General features: G+C 56.8%; 6 protein-coding genes across 6 annotated transcripts; 1 reads left to right on the plus strand and 5 right to left on the minus strand.

Moving 5' to 3' along the window:
- Positions 1 to 192: 192 nt before the first annotated feature.
- On the minus strand, positions 193 to 1,051 carry SODALDRAFT_360553 (hypothetical protein; the record flags this gene model as incomplete). Its single annotated transcript, XM_028614279.1, has 5 exons — positions 193 to 466; positions 505 to 574; positions 655 to 720; positions 744 to 948; positions 1,046 to 1,051. 5 exons carry the CDS (start codon positions 1,049 to 1,051, stop codon positions 193 to 195), a joined length of 621 nt encoding a protein of 206 aa, XP_028466016.1.
- A 75-nt stretch (positions 1,052 to 1,126) lies between these two features.
- On the minus strand, positions 1,127 to 2,835 carry SODALDRAFT_278289 (xylosidase/arabinosidase; the record flags this gene model as incomplete). Its single annotated transcript, XM_028608104.1, has 2 exons — positions 1,127 to 2,595; positions 2,670 to 2,835. The coding sequence occupies 2 exons, from the start codon at positions 2,833 to 2,835 to the stop codon at positions 1,127 to 1,129; spliced, it is 1,635 nt and encodes a 544-aa protein (XP_028466017.1).
- Positions 2,836 to 3,228: 393 nt separating this feature from the next.
- On the minus strand, positions 3,229 to 6,015 carry SODALDRAFT_351325 (hypothetical protein). The gene is made up of 2 exons (XM_028613531.1): positions 3,528 to 6,015; positions 3,229 to 3,420 (listed from the first exon to the last, which is right to left on the minus strand). The coding sequence occupies exons 1-2, from the start codon at positions 5,556 to 5,558 to the stop codon at positions 3,256 to 3,258; spliced, it is 2,196 nt and encodes a 731-aa protein (XP_028466018.1). The 5' UTR covers positions 5,559 to 6,015; the 3' UTR covers positions 3,229 to 3,255.
- A 346-nt stretch (positions 6,016 to 6,361) lies between these two features.
- On the minus strand, positions 6,362 to 10,663 carry SODALDRAFT_333984 (hydantoinase). Its single transcript, XM_028612111.1, has 5 exons — positions 10,457 to 10,663; positions 7,902 to 10,184; positions 7,613 to 7,787; positions 7,113 to 7,509; positions 6,362 to 7,039 (listed from the first exon to the last, which is right to left on the minus strand). The coding sequence occupies exons 1-5, from the start codon at positions 10,503 to 10,505 to the stop codon at positions 6,794 to 6,796; spliced, it is 3,150 nt and encodes a 1,049-aa protein (XP_028466019.1). The 5' UTR covers positions 10,506 to 10,663; the 3' UTR covers positions 6,362 to 6,793.
- Positions 10,664 to 11,171: 508 nt separating this feature from the next.
- Positions 11,172 to 12,027, minus strand: SODALDRAFT_333986 (dihydrofolate reductase). Its single transcript, XM_028612112.1, has one exon. It carries the CDS (start codon positions 11,853 to 11,855, stop codon positions 11,295 to 11,297), a length of 561 nt encoding a protein of 186 aa, XP_028466020.1. The 5' UTR covers positions 11,856 to 12,027; the 3' UTR covers positions 11,172 to 11,294.
- Positions 12,028 to 14,284: 2,257 nt separating this feature from the next.
- Positions 14,285 to 16,531, plus strand: SODALDRAFT_278684 (MFS general substrate transporter; the record flags this gene model as incomplete). The annotated part of the gene is made up of 5 exons (XM_028608129.1): positions 14,285 to 14,538; positions 14,725 to 15,338; positions 15,410 to 15,662; positions 15,779 to 15,901; positions 15,961 to 16,531. The coding sequence occupies 5 exons, from the start codon at positions 14,285 to 14,287 to the stop codon at positions 16,529 to 16,531; spliced, it is 1,815 nt and encodes a 604-aa protein (XP_028466021.1).
- Between the last annotated feature and the right edge of the window lie 417 nt (positions 16,532 to 16,948).

Here is a 16,948-nt window from a genome sequence, read left to right on the forward strand (position 1 = left end):
TGAATCAAGGCACCGCGGTATTTGATCCAAGTTCATGCCTCGTATGATTCGAAGCTGACGAGGTGCCGTCACTCGCGACTCGTGAGACGGTGAGTCGTCTGCCTTACACGGCTCTCCGTGTCCATACCTGAAAACCTGCCCCAGAGGCTTCATCCTGAGATGCCTAATTAGCCGTCAAATGAGAGACAGACTTCAGAGTATTCCCTTCATTCCCGCCCGATGGGTAGACATTTGCGTTGTTTCTACGACAAATGATTTATCAATCACCGTGCCCATATTGGACTTGGGACTTGGAAGGTCGGATCGGCGTGCCGATCGATGCCTTTCAAAGCGGACGGAAGATGCTGTGGTTTTCACTTCTTTCTTTTTTGGGATTATGCTGATCGATGCCTCTCTGGAAGACACGCGGAAGTTGTTGGATAAAATGGTGGCCTGCCGCTGCGCTGATCTCTCCGCTGATCGATGCCTGTCTGGATCGCAGCTGGAAAAGCAGAATACACGTACAGTGTTCGGTTGCGCCTCGGATCCGCACGAATCACCACACGCATTCTCTTCAGTTTGACCCAGAGAACCACTCGATGGCGAAAATCCAGAGAGAGAACAAGTCCGAGTTTGTGATCCTTTCTACTATCTCTGGATGCAGGTTTTCCCAACCAAGTTGAGACGACGAGGAGTCCTCCAGCCGGCGGCGCCGATGCGACGACACCTCACATCTCATATCTGGCTAAAATGGAACCACGCACCGGGGTAAAGTCTGCCTCGCTGCTGCTTCCATCCGGCTTGGCCCTCGAGCACCCCGTACGGCATGCTTGCGTCGTGATGTGAGGCGAGGCATTGCTGAGATGCCGGCTCGGTCGACATTCGGAAAGCTATTTGATGCGAAGACAGAGTGCAAGAGGCTTTGTCCCTCTTGGAACCCCCCACGTCGTCCATGTCGAGTTTGCTCACCTTGATTTAACCATTCGTCCCATGGAGAGAAAATGGCGTGATCCAGCTCGTGATCCAGAGTCGAAGAGCATCTTAGCCTCGAGGCGCGATTACGCACGAGCATCAAGAATCGGATCCCGTGCTTCGTCGGTAAGTCGTCGAGAAAACAACAACCAAAAGTGATACGCTGCAAAACTCGCTAATCGTCCAAATGCTCCCGCGCTCGCAACTCGAAATCCCGAAAGGTCACCTCAACGCCCTCCCCTTCCTCATCGCTCGCGTGCGCAAACACCCCCAGAATCGGGCCCGTGAAGTCTCGAGAATCCAACGCCTTGGCCTCCATGGATCCCACCTCTATCCACCCCGCCTCGCTCCCCGTCCTGGGTTCCTTCATCTCCAACCTGGCCTCGAAGCTGTACCGTAGAGGCGCGGCCTTGATCCGGAGTTCCAGCCCTTTGAGCTCGTCGGGGATCGCGCGGGTGACTGTGCCCCGTAACCCGGTGGACGAATTCCGCACCTCGTATACCAGTCCGTTGCTGGCAAAGTCGAAGGCCACTGCCGCGAACCGGATGGGATCTTTATACAGCGCCAGGCCCGCCCTCACTTGCCTCTGAGCTCCCGCCTTTCCCGCGAAATCGACGCGTACCGTCGCCGCCCCGTCGAGGAACCGTTGCCGTCGCCCCAGGAACGTGCTCGTCTCAGCAGGCGAAGAAAGGTCAGTCCGGCTGGGTAGGACGGAGAGCGTCCTGCCCTCGTCGGCATAGCGGTACTTGCTTGCGTCGTGGTCGCGAATGTACAGGTCCTCAACGAAAGGCGGCGGCGCCAGCGACATCCCCTCGGCACCCGCGGCCAGCGACGGCACGGTTTCCCTCGTAAACTTCATCCGCGGCTGGCGTACCGTCGGCCACCCGCCCTCGGGCCAATCGACCGGCGCCAAGAACGATTCGCGGCCGAGTCCATGGGTGCCGTCGACCTGTTTGCGCACCCCCAGTACCGCGGCCCACCACCGGCCCTCCGCATCCTGGAACAGTTCGCCGTGTCCGATGTTCTGGATATACTCGTCCTTCCCGTCGGCTGTCAGGATGGGGTTGTCCCCCCACGTCTCGTAAGGGCCCCATATGTCCCGCGACCGGGCGATGCTGAGCATGTGGTGTTCGAAGGTGCCGCCCTCGGCCGCCATGAGGAAATACCAACCACCGACCTTGTAAATATGCGGACCCTCCGTATCGTACTTGGCATAGCCGGGCCAGATCTCCTTCGTGTCGGAGAGGGGTTTCCCTGTGTCGATGTCGATCTCAAACTGTTTGATGGTGCAAGTGGGCTGACGGTCGCGGCGGATCATCCAGCAGCCTTGGATGTAGGCGCGGTCATCGTCGTCGAAGAAGAGGCTCGTGTCGATGCCATTAAAGTCGAAGTAGACGGGGTCGCTCCATTCGTTGCTCCATATGTCGTTGGTGCGGATGAAGAAGTTTTCGATGGACATGTTGTCCGGATTCGATTCGTCTACAACCACATTGGTGGTGACGATGTAGAAAGTTCCTCTACGATATCGCAGGGTCGGCGCCACGATTCCCATCGATGCTACCATGGAGTAGCCCGTGTCCAACGGCATGCGGAGTGTAGCGGCGCCCCTGAGCTTGAGTTGTGAGTGCCGATTGAGGGCGTTTCCTGTCGACGATCATAGATTAGTCAACAGACGTTCTTGTCTCATCGGCGTGAAGTGCGTCGACAGGGTCAGTTACCAATGTGGCTCCATGTCTTCAAGTCTTTGGACGCATATATGGGCAATCCAGGAAAGACGTGAAACGACGACGTTGCAAGGAAGAAGGTCCCGTCGACGAAAATGACTGAAGGATCGGGGGCGAACCCCGGGACGATGGGATTCACAAATTCAGTGACGGATCCCATATTCAAGCCTTGGTCCTGGATGCGCTCCTCTCCAACAGGGAGCATTTAGTCGGACAGCCGTAAAAGCCAACGTGGGACGGGACGCGGAGCGGTAATAAAGGGCGTCCATCACGAATGAGGCTTGTCTTGGCGGTCGACGGTCAAACTTCCAACAGCCGGCGATGTTCAGCTGAGTATATGTGCGTCACCATATATCTCCGGTTTGCCACTCCAAAAGGAGAAAAAGAAAGGGCCGGAGTCGTATTCTGTAAACCGGCTGCGGGTAACATGGGTGGGAATTCCCCGTTCCCCGTTCAGGGGAAGTTCGAGTCCACGTGGGAGCCGGTGAGCATAAAACTCCGCGGATTAATATTCCGAAGAGAAGGAAAAAAAAAAAAAAAAAAAAAAGGACCGGGCCGGCGACCGGGCCCATGGATTAGATCAATTCATGAGGTCACCGCCCAACTCATCAGAGACCCGGGAATTTAGCTTGGAAATAACGTCCAGTAGATCGTCCAAAATGGCTCTGGCACGGGCAGCAATGGCTTCACTGCTCTTGTGGGCGATTTCGAGCAGATCCATGCCGGCTTGGCGCAATTTCTCGACCTAGACCAAATTAAGACGGTTAGCAAGCGACGCCCCCATCTACCATCTGGACATGGGAAAAAACAAGAGAATGAGCACAGAGGAGAGGAGGGGTAAAGTTGTCGTACGCAAGGCTCGCTGTTCGTATGCAGAGCGTCGAAAGGTACACTTGTCGCGGCAGCCACCATGTCGCTCGCGATTTCGGTCCTGTGAAGCGACAGCATCGACTCATCATTCGTGAAGCCCAGCAAGTGGCAGAGTCCCAGCTGGGCAGCCCGTCGCAAGATCACCAGGCGGAGGCAGTGGAAGGTGACGAGCAGGTTCGCCCTCTGCACCCAAAATCCACGGCGCTGGTACTCCGTCGCCGCGGCGGAGACGGACCCATCCATGTCGTCCGGGTCGGCGACGGTGTGCGAGTCAGGATCGCGCAACCAAGACGGCAGGGCGTCGAGCATTCCGCAGAAGGCCATGTACGACCGCATGACGGAGGACGAGGGGGCGTCTAGGGGGTGGTGTGGATGCATAGGCGCGTCTGCAGCACCCGGGAAGGCCTTGGTGTACATGCGGCCCAGGATGCGCATGTCGATCAGGATATCCGAGCCGGCAGCCCACATCTGGTTGCACATGTAAAACCCGGCGAGAAGCTGGCGCTCGAAAGGCTTGGTGGTGGGGTGAGAGGATCCGTCCAAGAGGTTGGGCTCGTCCGGGCCCTCGAAAGCGAGGGTGATGGGACGGTCCAGACACAACTCTTGGATGGCCGAGGGCATATTGTTCAGGATGGAGGCTGATTTGTCCGAGGCGAAGAGCGTCCAGAAGCAGTTTCGCCGGATTTGCGCCTCGATCGGGTCGACCCCCTGCAGAGAAGACTCGTCGTAGAGACGCATGGCCAGGGTCATGGAGTAGGCGCTATTGAGGAGGTGCATGGACATGCGGGTTTTCCCGATGCAGTGAAAAGTGATGGACTGGAACACGCGGATGATGAGGGAGCTCGAGTTGGGGTGGCTGATGTCGCGGTCCTCGAAATGGGCCAGCATGGCGCGGGAAGCGCTCAAGAAGCACCGGGAGATGGCCGCTTCATCGCACCCCGGAGGGACGATGGACGACATGATGCACTGGGAGGCGCAGAGAGAGGTGAGGAGGGTGAAGGTGCGGAGTTCCTCCCAGGGGGAGGCGTGAGAATGCGCCGACGATGATGGACCGCCATATTGGGAGGAGGACGAGTTCGTCGTAGCGGCGGGGCTCTCGACGGCACTGGAGCTAAATGGGTGGATGAGAAGCGAGACGGACGCTCGTAGGTTACCCACGTGGAAGATGGGTACGATGCCGAAGAGCCGCTCGATATAGCCCTCGACGGCGCGGCAGGCGATGTACTCGACGGAGGCGCCAAAGCGTTCCACCCCGGCGACCAAGGTTTCTTGGATTTCGAGGGGCGAGAGAGGCCGGCTGTCAAAGCAGGGGACGGTCAAGTCTCCGTGGCTTGGGAGACGGCCCTTGGCGCTGGCGCTGGCGCTGGTGCTGGGGGTGATCCAGGGGCTATCGCCAAGGGCATGGACATGGGCATGCGCTTGAGGCGGCGGGGGAGCGGCAGGACGTTGCTGGAAGAGATGATGGCGATGATCGGCCTGGTGCGAGGAAGGCAAGGGTGGGCCGGAATGGAAGACGGCGACAGTTGTGGACCCTGTGGTGGTGGTGGTTGTGGTGGTGGTGGTAGGGGGTGTGGTTAAGAGTGGAGGATGTGCAACAACCGCGACATGAGTAGTGCGACCGTCGGCTGCATGGGGTGACGGCGTGTCGATGTCGATGGAGTCACTCATCGACCGGGCCGACGACGATGGGTAAGGTGCGGCGGCGGTTGGAGTGAACTCGAACTGATCGGCATCGGCCGAGTCGCGACCGGAGCCGGACCTGTTGGCGGAAGAGTCCCGGTCTCCTCCTCGGTCTCGGTCCCGACCGCGGGGCTTGGGGCCTCGTTTTTTCCGCGGCAACTCGTACTTGCAGGGGATCTTGGAGGAGCGACAGCTACCACATTCCGGTGTCTGGGCGTCGCACTTGACCTTGCGTCGTCGACAACTGTCGCAGGCCAAGGTCAGCAACTTGCCGTTGGCGCTGCTGCCACCGTCTCCTCCACCACCTCCCCCTCCTCCGCCGCCACCGGGCATGGACGAGACGGAGAGGTGAGTGTGAGTGGGCAGGCGAGCCGTGTGACGCGGGAAGAGGTGGGTGAGAGTCGGTGTGCGGTGTGTGGTGTGTGGTGTGTCAGTGTGGCGTGTCTCGCTTGTTGGTGGCGCGGTAACACAAGAATCCTGTCAAGGGCCCATGGAACCAATTGTTCCCGAACCGTAAGTCGTCCCGTCTCTGGCCTGCCACATATCAGCTGGCCCTGACTCGCTGCTCATCCCCTTTCTTCAGACGGTTGACCCGTCAGCGACCCTGTCACACGGTACACCCGACACGCGGACAGACAAGCGGTTGGGTCAAATGGGCGGGCAGGGGCGGGAGGCGGCAAGTCCACATAACGTTCCAGGTGTGGTACAAGCGGAGTTTCTCTTTGACATCGGCTTGTTGTTTGTTGTGCATAGGGATTTGGCTGTCGACTCGATGTAACCGAGAGGGGGGACGGACGGTGAACGGATAGTGGATGGTTGGGAGTCGCAGATTAATTGAAGCGGGGACCGGAAGGATTAACCAGTTTTTCCGGATAGGCCGGCGACCACAGGGTAAACCGTGCTCAGGTCAGGGACAACGACGGAATTTCTCCGCGGCGTATCGGGGTTTCTCCGATGCCATCCTACAGTGCGTTGAGCGGGTCGCTTGGTGGTATTCTCATAGTATACACACTGTGTCATGGGCATATCAAAATGCATGTTCACCCCCACCCCCCCCTTATCAGCCCCCTTATCGCTACAAAGGGCCGTTGACGTCTTGGCCGGTCAAAAGTACTTCTTCGTTTTATCTCGGTGAAACTTCCATCACAATTCACATACAGATAGCCAAGGTCCTGAACTCGCCGACAAGGCCCTTGGCCAAGATGACGAAAACACTGTACGACTATCACATGGAACAGATCAGACTGGTTCAGTCTGAGAATCGACCCGATCTACATGATACGGAATGGGGGCCCCTTTTGCAGAGCCCTGTTCTAGGTCGCTCATATGAAGCGAGTCGGTTTCTCCGATCTCGTATGCCTGGAGAAGCGCAGCTCAACACCAGACAATGACGAGGAGATCCCGGCAAAGAACATTTTCCCCTCTCAGATTTACCGGCGGTGTGAGAACTCCGTGCTGTCAGACCATGCCCTTTCCCTTCACATCGGTTGGACGTCGGTTGGTACTCTAGGTCTCGATATACAAGATGTCAAGATCTATCATTCAGTTGCTTCGAGCTAGAGGACTCTTCATGACACCCCATACTCATCGATCACACTTTTCGGCTTCGTATAATTAAGAGTATGCGCGTACTCATAAGGGAGCCCAAAAGCGCTCGGCCCCACGATCTCCAATCCACGCTTGGATGTCCAGACAGGGTGTGGCGCCATGATAACGATGGTTACCTTGACACCATACCTATACTCCTGAACACCGATAGCTTCACCCGACGATGCGTCCAGGAGGATGATCAAATCGGGGACGGTAGCCAGCACCTAGTCCGCCGTTGTCAGCATGCACAATGGAGACCTTGCAAGGAAAAAAAGGGGGTTAGAAGGGGGGACTCACCTTCTCTCCATCAGCTCCTTTACCCACGACTGCCAGATTCTCGTTCATAAACGGCACACGCACCTCAGTCCAATCCTCTCCGTTCTTCTTCCCCCCCAACCCCTCGTCTTCCATCTCGCCCTCGGCCAACCTCTCAACGACCACTTCTCCAAGAGAGTGGCCCGTCTCGGTAATCCTGGTCTCCACGCCTCGAATCTTCCCCGAGAAAACCGTGCGAGCCGACTTGTCACCCCCAGCAGCGTCGATGAGGGCGTCGGCGACTGTACCGAGCGTGGAATCTAGTTGACATCTCCGGACGGCCCGCCCGAGGCGCCATGCGAGGGAGAAACTGTTCGGAATACCGGCTTCGCGCATCTTGCGGCCGGACAGCGGGGTTCCGGAGGCTCCGGCGGCAAAACTAGAGAACGATGGATGGGTCCTGGTTAGAATGAGAGACAATGAAAATGAAACTTGAACGGATAATCAGAGTGGGAAAAGGTCCATGTCATGTTCGGTCGTACCCAAACTCGGCGCAAATTCGACGTATCTCCTTGCCTGCGGCGGTTTCGTCTTCTTGCCCCGCTAGGACGATGGCGTCTCTTCCGTCGCCGCTGCAGATCGCTACGGGGAGGAGTTCGTTTATCGATTCGGCGGACACATATTGTGATACCATCTCGAAGTTGGGGAATGCCCGACCTGTCCATCCGTCCACGTCAGCACCAGTAATCCACAGTATAGGGGGCAGGGGGCAGGGGGCAGGGGGCAGCACTGCGTCACCCCTGAAAGACTATGCAAAGTCAGGAGACTCACCCATCAAATCACCGTCAACAATGGACAACCCACAGTACCGTTGGGCGCCCCAAATCAAGGTTCCCAGACCGTTCATGCCACCGATTTCCGTAGCCAGAATATGGGTATACTCCACCCCTCCCACTTCTTCTCGTAACCTCTGCAAGGCATGAAAGACTGCATTAGAAGCGATCCGTTCAAGTCCGACGGCCGGCGTACCGATGGCTGCCACCGGGGGGAGCACATCATCGTCGCGCAGGTCCTCAGGACGGCATATTGTGATGCGTTCGCCCTGGCGGAGGCATTCGAGAAGGTGAAGATACGAAGCATACGGCGACCCTCCCCCGCCGCACCCTAGTATGTAGCATCCTATTTCGAGGAATTTAAGGTCCGTCGCCGAGAGAACCCATTCTCCCGAGGAGAGCACCTGAGGACGGTACGTCGCCACGTCGATCTGGTCCAGCTGGTCAAGCGGGCGAAGACGACTCAACTGCGCATCGTCGTCCTGGATACAGGTAGCAGGCTCGGGCACCTCCTCGGGAGAGCCTCCAAATTCAAAGGAGATGCCATCCACATTCCGGCCAGACTCAAGCATCCCCTCGTAAACGGTCGCGTGGTCGGCAGGACAAGCGACTTGGACGCGGACGAGTTTCTTGCCGTCGATGTAAGGGACCCATTCGACCGTCTCGCTCAGCACCGTCACTTGGCCCTCCACCCCGCCTTTCGACACCGCGTTCCAGACGGCCTGCTTCTTCACCTGCAAGATGCCCGCTTGTACGTCTTCGGCATCGACCATGGCCTCGGCTGTCCCGTAGATCTTGGCGAGTGCTGCGCCGACGGCGTTGGCGACGCCGGCGTGCGCGGGGCGGATGATGCGGTCGACGCCTTCCCGGCGGGTGGCGGGGGAGAGGAGGATGGCGCCGCCGCCCACGAGGACGACGGTGCATGGATCGGGGGAGAGCTTGACGCTGTCGATCAGGGACTCGATTTTGCGGCGAACGCTGGCTGTCGCGGAAGAGACTACCTCGCGGGGGATGGCAACCAGGGAGGGATTCCCGACGGCGACGGGCGCAATGTCGCCGTCGTGGTCGCCGTCGCCGTCGTTGTCTTCATGTTGTGTCAGGAGGGAAGAGGCGACGGCGATGTCGGTGGCGGTGCGGATGACGCCTCCGAAGCAGAGGGCTCGGGTCATGAGTGCGCTCCCCACGCTGTCCGGGCCGATGGTGACCCGAGGACCTCCTCCTCCCGTCGTAGCGTGGCCGTCTTCCAAGACGCGAACGATAGAACCGCCGCCCAGAGCGACGCTCTCTACCGACGGCATATCCAAATTAACCTTGACGCCGCCCAAGTCGCTATACGTCCTGCTAAGTCGCGGATACCCGTTGGGAAGCAAAGCCCCAGCATCGGAGGTCGTGCCACCCACATCGACCACGATGCACGTCCCCCCACCACATGCACCTTCTCGGGCCGCGAGATCTTCCCGCACGAGGAAAGCGGCGCCGCGCATGGAGTTCGTAGGGCCAGAGGAGAAGATGCGAACAGGGAACGCCACGGCCTCGGAAAACGGGAGCAGGTGGCCCGCATTCGAGGTAAGGTATAACGGGCACCGGAGGCCAATCTGGCGCGTGGCGTGGGTCAAGGCGTGCAGCGTGCGGCGGGCGAAGGGCAAGATGGCGGCGTTGAGGATGGCGGCGTTCTCGCGCGCCAGCAGCCCCGACCCGGCGACGGTGTGCGACAGGACGACGTCGGTGGTCAGCGCGTAGCCCGGGTTGACGCGGCGCAGTTCGGCGAGGAACACGTCGCGTGCGCGGGCTTCCTGGTCGTGGGACCGATCGGCGGGGGATCCCATGCCGACGATGACGACGGAGCGGATGCGGCGGCGGTGGACCTCGCGGGCTTGGTGGCGTAGGGCGGCTTCGTCGAGCGGGGCGATTAGACGGCCGTCGATGTTCACCCCGCCCGGGAGGACGGCGGAGTGGCCTTCGATGATGCGGCGGAGCGGGGTGGGCCAGTCTGCGAACGGCAGGGCGCCGTCGAGGAAGCCGTGGGAGCCGAGGCGGAGCACGGCGACGCGGGACAGGCGGGTGGCATCGCGCTGGAGGATGGCGTTGAGGAAATGGGTCGTGCCGATGGCGAGGGCGCTGATGGCGGATGGGGCTGGGGCGAAGGGCTTGGAGAGGAGGGTGAGAAGAGAGGCCTGCAGGCCCTGGGTGACGTCGGGAGTGGTTGGAGATTTTTGGGACGATAGGACGGCGGATGGCCCGGGAAGGGAGAGGTCGAGAAGGACGGCGTCGGTATTGGTACCTGAGAGGGTTAATATTATGAAGTGAACATTGGAGATTTCGAAGTGGGAGAGAGTGTAGCCTGTGTAGTAGTTGGTGCGCGTTGAAGACGGATGAGCGATGAGATGAGAGGGATAGGGAAGTGTTCGATAGCCAGCTCACTCTACAGCTCCCCCAAAGCTGATACTAAGAGCCCGAGACACGAAAAATCAATCTGACAGTGCATGTGAACAGTACGGACGAAGACTCGAGTTGAGGTTATATCGGCCTGATGATTGATCGCTAGCGGCTCACCTCCAACGTCGACCCCGACGATGAGGGGCCCTTGGGACTTGGCGACCATCACGATGTCCCTTGATTCCCTATGAAAGGAATGGGGAGGAAGAGATGATCTTCCGTCTATCCGAGTTCAGGGCCAAACTCTGCTCGAATGTGATCTGTCGTGTTCGTATTTGTAGTTGAGGATTTCGAGACGATGCCCTGGGATAATGTTGTTTTTTGGGGGAATCGGCAGTCCGCGGCCGTGACACAGGATATTAATGAGATTGGTACTGACCTTCCAGCGTGAATTATGGGTAACCAGGTCCTAGGAATTCGCTGATCAGTCAGACATCCCGCCAAGACGCCGCTGGAAGATCAACTGTCTGGGTGGCCTAGGGTGCATGTGCCCTCTGCTACGACTCTGACCTCGGTTGCATGCATGTGGTTTTCCCAGGAATCCTCCGTAATTAGAGTCTTACACGCCTTGCCGACATTGGACCATTTTTAATCCACCATCGTGCATCCAAGTCGGTCGATTTATTTTTTATTTTTTTATGGTTGTCGAGGTTATCATATTACAGCAAAAGGGGCAGACAAGTGGCTTAAGAGGTAGGATACGATGGAACATGTCACATGCAAGAAATACAGGTGCTTTACTTGCATACGTACACGCAGAGCAATATTAGTCCTTTTGTGAAGTTCTTCTCGATCCAATTCTCGACTTCTTCGGTCCCTTTCCCCCCTCCCCTCCCCCCCCTTTTTTTTTCTTTTTCTTCTCCCGACCCCTCAACCAAGCAGAGTGCCGACCTTGGCCCTTTCCACTGCATCTCGTTATGGATTCCACCATGATCCATTAACAACATCCTCGGGCTCAGTGCTTCAGCACGTCGTACCTGGTCATCAAAATGCCACTGTCCAACTGATCAACCCCCCTCAGCCGAAGCCTCCACGATCGATTCGATTCACCAGGCGACAGCGACGCAATCATTTTAATTCCATCCCCCAAGACAACTGGCATGACAGCAGCCTCGATAGAGTCAACTAGCCCCGCCTCAAGGCAAGCAGCCACAAGCTCCCCACCCCCCATCAGCCAGACATCCTTCCCGTCCTCCTCCTCCCTGAGACGCCTTATAACGTCCAGAAAGTCGTCCCCAACGATAGTGATGTCGCTATTGTCGCCGTCTTGGGGCTTTTCCAGCGTGCGACTGACAACGAAGACGCGTTTCCCCGCCAGCGGATCGTCGCTCGACTGGGCTGCGAAGGAGCGCATGACGTGGTATGTTTTGCGACCCATGACGAAGACGTCGAATTCGGCGTATAACGCCGCAAAGTCGATCCTCTCATCTTCGACGATCCAGGACGCGCTCCCGTCTGGGGAGGCGATGTAGCCGTCGAGCGTCGTCGCTGCGTTGTAGCGCACACGACGGGGCATTTGAGCGGCGGTCTTTCTCCGGTGCGTACTTATCAAGGTACGAATCTTGTAGGATTGTGTTTTGCTGTAGTTGTTGGACAACAAAAAGACGTCGAAATCTCTATGTGAGTGTGTGTATATGAAGTAAACATAAACTTCCGAGAGACATTGAGGGGAAACTCAGCAGGCTTTAAGACAGTTGAGATATCTTCCCGTGTTGCACCCTGCACTGGCATTACCCATGTGTTTATGTTGTACGCAGTACGTCGCTTGGTCGGCCTTCAATTAATCCGAGAGTGAGTCAGACCGAAAAAGGGTCCTTGTCTTTTTTTCGCCGCTGATTTCGCGGGGTTTGAGTTGCGTTTCGGTGAGCAAATGTCACCGCGATAGCTTCATGTTCACTTCTCACCGACATTGACCGATTCATCGTCCACATGGCGGCCAACCTTGCCCTCCCTGAATACCTGGGTTTCCCTTGTAAGTTGAGTGTTGCATGCATGCACCGGTCCGAAAATTTTGTTTTTAATCAAATCCAGGGTAATTTTGTTCCACATTGTCACAGCGGTTACTTCCGGTAGGGGTCGTCTGAGCAATAATAGCCGCCCCACGCGACAAACCCAGACGCACCCCAATGCACCCCAGTACTCCCTATGCAACCTACTATTAAGTGTGGCTGCTGGCGCTATTGCCCAGGCGGCAGGGGAGGGCGAGAAAAGAAACGGAAGAAGTTAAGAGGAAACAAAACACAAATTAGGTGTGAATCCGGGAGATGTTGGGAATACCAGAATTGACAGCGTAATGTCGACGAAATTTGGCGAGACGAAACTCGGAGTCTCGGGCCTCCAAACCTCGGGAAGAAAAGAAAAAAAAAAAAAAAAAAAAGAGGTCGAAAACTGTAGGTAATTTCTGTAAAGGCCTGGAATCGGGATGGACCGCCAAGCAACTCGACTGAACGCGCCACTCAGGCGATGCTGCCGGGATAGTATGCTTTGGTGTTTTCGTGTTCCCACCCATTCATCCAAATCCTCTTAGCGCCGTGGGTACGCTGTGGATCGAGTGACGAGGGAGTCGTTTGGCGGCACGGGCATACCTAGGTAGGTAGGTAACGCGTTGTCGGGTTTGAGTGATGCACCATAGAAGCTAGGATGGGGCCGCTGGGATTGCATAACGGCATAGCAAAGAGATCGCCTCGTGGATGCCGGCAAGTCGCGGGCAATAACGCAAGGTTAACTCACGCCATACCCGGCATCGGCTCTCGGACGGCGGGCGACGGACATATAAGGACAAGGGAAGTTTTTGTGAATGGGAGTGTTGTTCGATTATTTCACTCTGCCATCATGGACTATTAATACCGGGTGCATCTAATCCAGCATCAAGTCATAACGGATCACAGATAAAAAAATAAAAACATAAATAAAGATCAAACGAGCCTCGCATCTTCTCTTCATGTTCGAAGATTAAAGTCATACAAGCCATGTGACGGTGACACGAGGCCTGCAGAATTTATCACGGATAGCACCGTGCGTCCGAGTCCTACCGCCAGTCGAGCTTCAGCTGGCCCAAGCTCTAAGTAAAGGAAGATATGTTGTAGGTAGGTAATTGCTTGGGGCACTCACGGTTGCATTTAACAGTAGCAGCAGCTAGTTGTGCATGCAGTAGCACCAATGACATGACCGCGGGCTGGGCTGGGCTCGGCTCAGTGGTGCCCGAGGGAACTTGCCGTGATGACACGCACAGAGGTGGAGGCGGTCGAGATTTTTTTTTTTCCTTTTTTCTTCTGCCCTTTTTCTTCTTCTTTCTTTTAGGGCACACGACGACGAATTATGGCAGGCCAAGGCGGGTTTCATCACACAATGCAGACCAAGGTGCAGGTTTAGCCGTGCGAGGCCCCGATTTCTTCTCTCCTCAAAACCCGTCCCCTGTCGCTCGGTCGCCTACCCCACTCGGCCCCACTCGACCCCCATCCGCCCCGCCTACCGAGCTATGTCATTGGATACTGAAGTGAAAGAATGGATCTTATCAGATCAAATCTGCAATCTGATCATCTGATAAAACCCAATGGTTTGCTGTAGCGGGCATTGGCTCTGCCAGTGTACCAGGGTAGGCCCGGCTCGACTAGGCGACATCGGCGCGGATTTTTCCCTCACAGTCGTATGCCATTGCAAAAACTTATTGGTTTGGCCGGCGGAAAATATATGGAAACCGTACCCTTGGTACGTTGTACTATGCGGTATATATCTGGTGAAGATGCTTCCCGAGGTCATCGGGCGCCGATCTTGGCCTTTTTTCCCTTCTTCTTTTCGTGTCCCGAGATCTTCTTAAACTCGTCGTCCCCTCTCTGACCACTCTTCCCTTCTCTCCTTTTCGCACCCTTTTGTCACCCTCAACTCGGTCTGCCAGGAGATCATTTGTGTCACCATCTACCTAGGTCACCGGCTTGCGCTTCCATCATGACGCTCCAACACCCTGGCCATCTAGTGCCGGCGGCCAGGTCGCAAGACAATGTGCACCTCGCCGGCTCGTCAACGACGCCAATTGACTTCGACCCTGAGAAGAACAACTCACAGATCAACTCATCGGAGGCTATCCATGTAGTCGAAAACGATGCGGGCCAAGAAGCTGATGGCAACTCATTCAAGCAGGAGGGTGTGAAGAAGGTCGAGGCTGTCACACAGATTTGGAACAAGAAGACTCTGTTCCTCATGTTTGTCCTGTGAGTAAATCTCCCAAACCAACCATTGCAATTGGCATTCGTCCGGCTTGGAGACCCTCGACCGCAAGAAGGGGGGGAATCAGGAGGAAAAACAGGGGAAACCCGAGTCCCCGACGATAAAGCAACACACTCCGTCAAACCGTCTTCGCTAACAGATCCCTCGCCCCCCCAACCCAGATTCTACATCGTCGCCGTCGTCGACATGCTCGTCGTAAGCACCCAAGCCAACCTCGACGCCTACGTCACCTCCGAATTCGCCCGCCACGGCCTCATCGGCACCATCAGCATCGTCTCCTCCCTGCTCGGCGGCTGCTCGGCCCTCACCATCTCCAAAATCATCGACGTCTGGGGCCGCATCGAAGGCTTCCTGTGCATGATGGGCCTCGTCGCCATCGGCATGCTCATGAAGGCCCTCTGCCGCAACGTCGAGACCTACGCCGCCGCCCACACCTTCTACTGGGTCGGCCATCTCGGCCTGCTGTACGTCATCGACGTCATGCTCGCCGACATGACCAGCCTGCGCAACCGCATGCTCATCCTCACCCTCAACGGCACCCCCACCATCGCTTCCAGCTTTGCCGGCCCCCGCATTGCTCAGCTGTTCTACGAAGAGTCGCACTTCCGCTGGGCTTTCGGCGCTTTCGGCATCATCCTCGTCGGCGTGTGCTTGCCTGCTGCCCTGGTCATGTTCTTTTACCAGCGCAAGGCCTACCAGATGGGGGCTATCCAGAAGAAGACCTCCGACCGCAAGTGGTGGCAGTCGATCTACTACTATGTCTTGCAGTTTGACGGTATGCATTCCCTCGTCGTTCCTCCTTTGTTTAACAACGTCCGAGCTAACTGTTACACTGTTACACCTTAGTTCTCGGCATCATTCTCATCACCGCCGGTTTCGCCCTCATTCTCCTCCCATTTAGTCTTGCCCCTCGTCAGACCAGGGGGTGGGCTGATCCCGGCATGATCGTCATGATCGTCATGGGCGTTGTGTCGCTTGTCCTCTTCGTCGTCTGGGAGAGGTGGCTTGCTCCCGTCCAGTTCATGCCGTTCGAGTACTTGAAGGACCGGACCATCATTGGCGCCTGTCTCGTCTACGGCCTCATGTTTATTTCCATCTTGTGAGTTGAGCGCGACACACCCACCACTGATGCGGTTTCCCTTTCCTCAACTTTGTCTTCTATCATCATTGCGGAAGTCTATCACACGAACCAATACTAACTAACCATCTTACCAGTATCTGGGATACGTACTACTTCTCGTATCTCCAAGTCGTTCACAGACAATCCATCACCCATGCCGGCTACATCCTCAACAGCTTCTCCCTCATGTCCTCCTTCATCAGCCCCTTCATTGGTGTGTAAGTAGACAGTCGTTCACCCGAACATCCGTGTAAATGAAGCTAACACCGTCCTCCAGTCTGATCAGCTACACCGGTGACTACAAGTGGACCGGCCTAGCCGGCGTCCCCTTCATGGCCCTCGGAACCGGCCTCCTGGTGTACTTCCGCCAGCCCCACAACCACGTCGGTCTCCTAGTCATGTGCCAGCTCCTGAACGGCATCGGCTCCGCCCTCTTCGCCACCTGCGCCCAGCTCGGCGTCATGGCCGCCGTGCCTCACCAGCAGATCGCCACCGCCATCGCCCTCTGGGGTATGTTCGGCGGCATCGGCGCCTCCATCGGCGTAGCCATTGCCGGCGCGCTCTGGAACAACATCATCCCCCAGAGGCTCTACGAGCTGCTCCCCGACAGCGCCAAGGGCCAGTTCGCGGAGATTTATGGCGACATGGTCCTGCAGATGTCGTTCCCTGACGGGGACCCCATCCGGGAGGCTATTGTCGGGGCTTACGCCGATGTGCAGAGGAGGATGGCGATTGCCGGTGCTTGCTTCATGCCTGCCCTCTTTGTCTGCGTCTTCATCTGGCGGAATGTGAACGTGAAGAAGTTGGAGAGGGAGAGGGGGACCCAGACCAAGGGAACCATCTTTTAATTTGCTCGACGGGGCGTCTGATCCTTCTGGTCAGCCGCTGATGTGCCTGGTGCGATATACCCAAAAGGGGGCTTGTATTCAGGGGGGTTACCTAATGTCTGTTCGTGTTACTCTGGGTTGTTGAAACATGACCGCTAGCCAGGTCTATAGTAGGCCACATAATGACAATGAACTTCCACGTGGGAACGTGTACTAATGGTTGTTGTCTGACTCTTGAACGTTGCTAGGATTCTTCGGTGACCCTTGAGTTAGAACACAGGGATGGAGAGGGTCTTCCGGGGAAGTTTGGAACAAACCGTACATGCAGGTATCAAATATGGTCAATTTCAAAGTGTGATATTACCTGATTAACACGTGTGCCACGGTCAGCGAAAGAAGAATAAGCACTGATTTTTACCATTCAAGGGAGTGACGGGA

Source organism: Sodiomyces alkalinus (assembly GCF_003711515.1).
Source record: "Sodiomyces alkalinus F11 unplaced genomic scaffold SODALscaffold_6, whole genome shotgun sequence".
Classification (NCBI taxonomy): Eukaryota; Fungi; Ascomycota; class Sordariomycetes; order Glomerellales; family Plectosphaerellaceae; genus Sodiomyces; species Sodiomyces alkalinus.

What these genes read in the sequence shown, in the direction of transcription:
- SODALDRAFT_351325 (XM_028613531.1), bottom strand. Translation starts at nt 5,558, where the DNA reads ATGCCCGGTGGCGGCGGAGGAGGGGGAGGTGGTGGAGGAGACGGTGGC. An exon ending in ATACGAACAGCGAGCCTTGC is followed by an intron (nt 3,421 to 3,527) that starts GTACGACAACTT and finishes AATTTGGTCTAG; the next exon opens with GTCGAGAAATTGCGCCAAGC.
- SODALDRAFT_333984 (XM_028612111.1), bottom strand. Translation starts at nt 10,505, where the DNA reads ATGGTCGCCAAGTCCCAAGGGCCCCTCATCGTCGGGGTCGACGTTGGA. An exon ending in CGTCGGGGTCGACGTTGGAG is followed by an intron (nt 10,185 to 10,456) that starts GTGAGCCGCTAG and finishes TAACCCTCTCAG; the next exon opens with GTACCAATACCGACGCCGTC. An exon ending in AAGGAGCTGATGGAGAGAAG is followed by an intron (nt 7,040 to 7,112) that starts GTGAGTCCCCCC and finishes ACGGCGGACTAG; the next exon opens with GTGCTGGCTACCGTCCCCGA.
- SODALDRAFT_333986 (XM_028612112.1), bottom strand. Translation starts at nt 11,855, where the DNA reads ATGCCCCGTCGTGTGCGCTACAACGCAGCGACGACGCTCGACGGCTAC.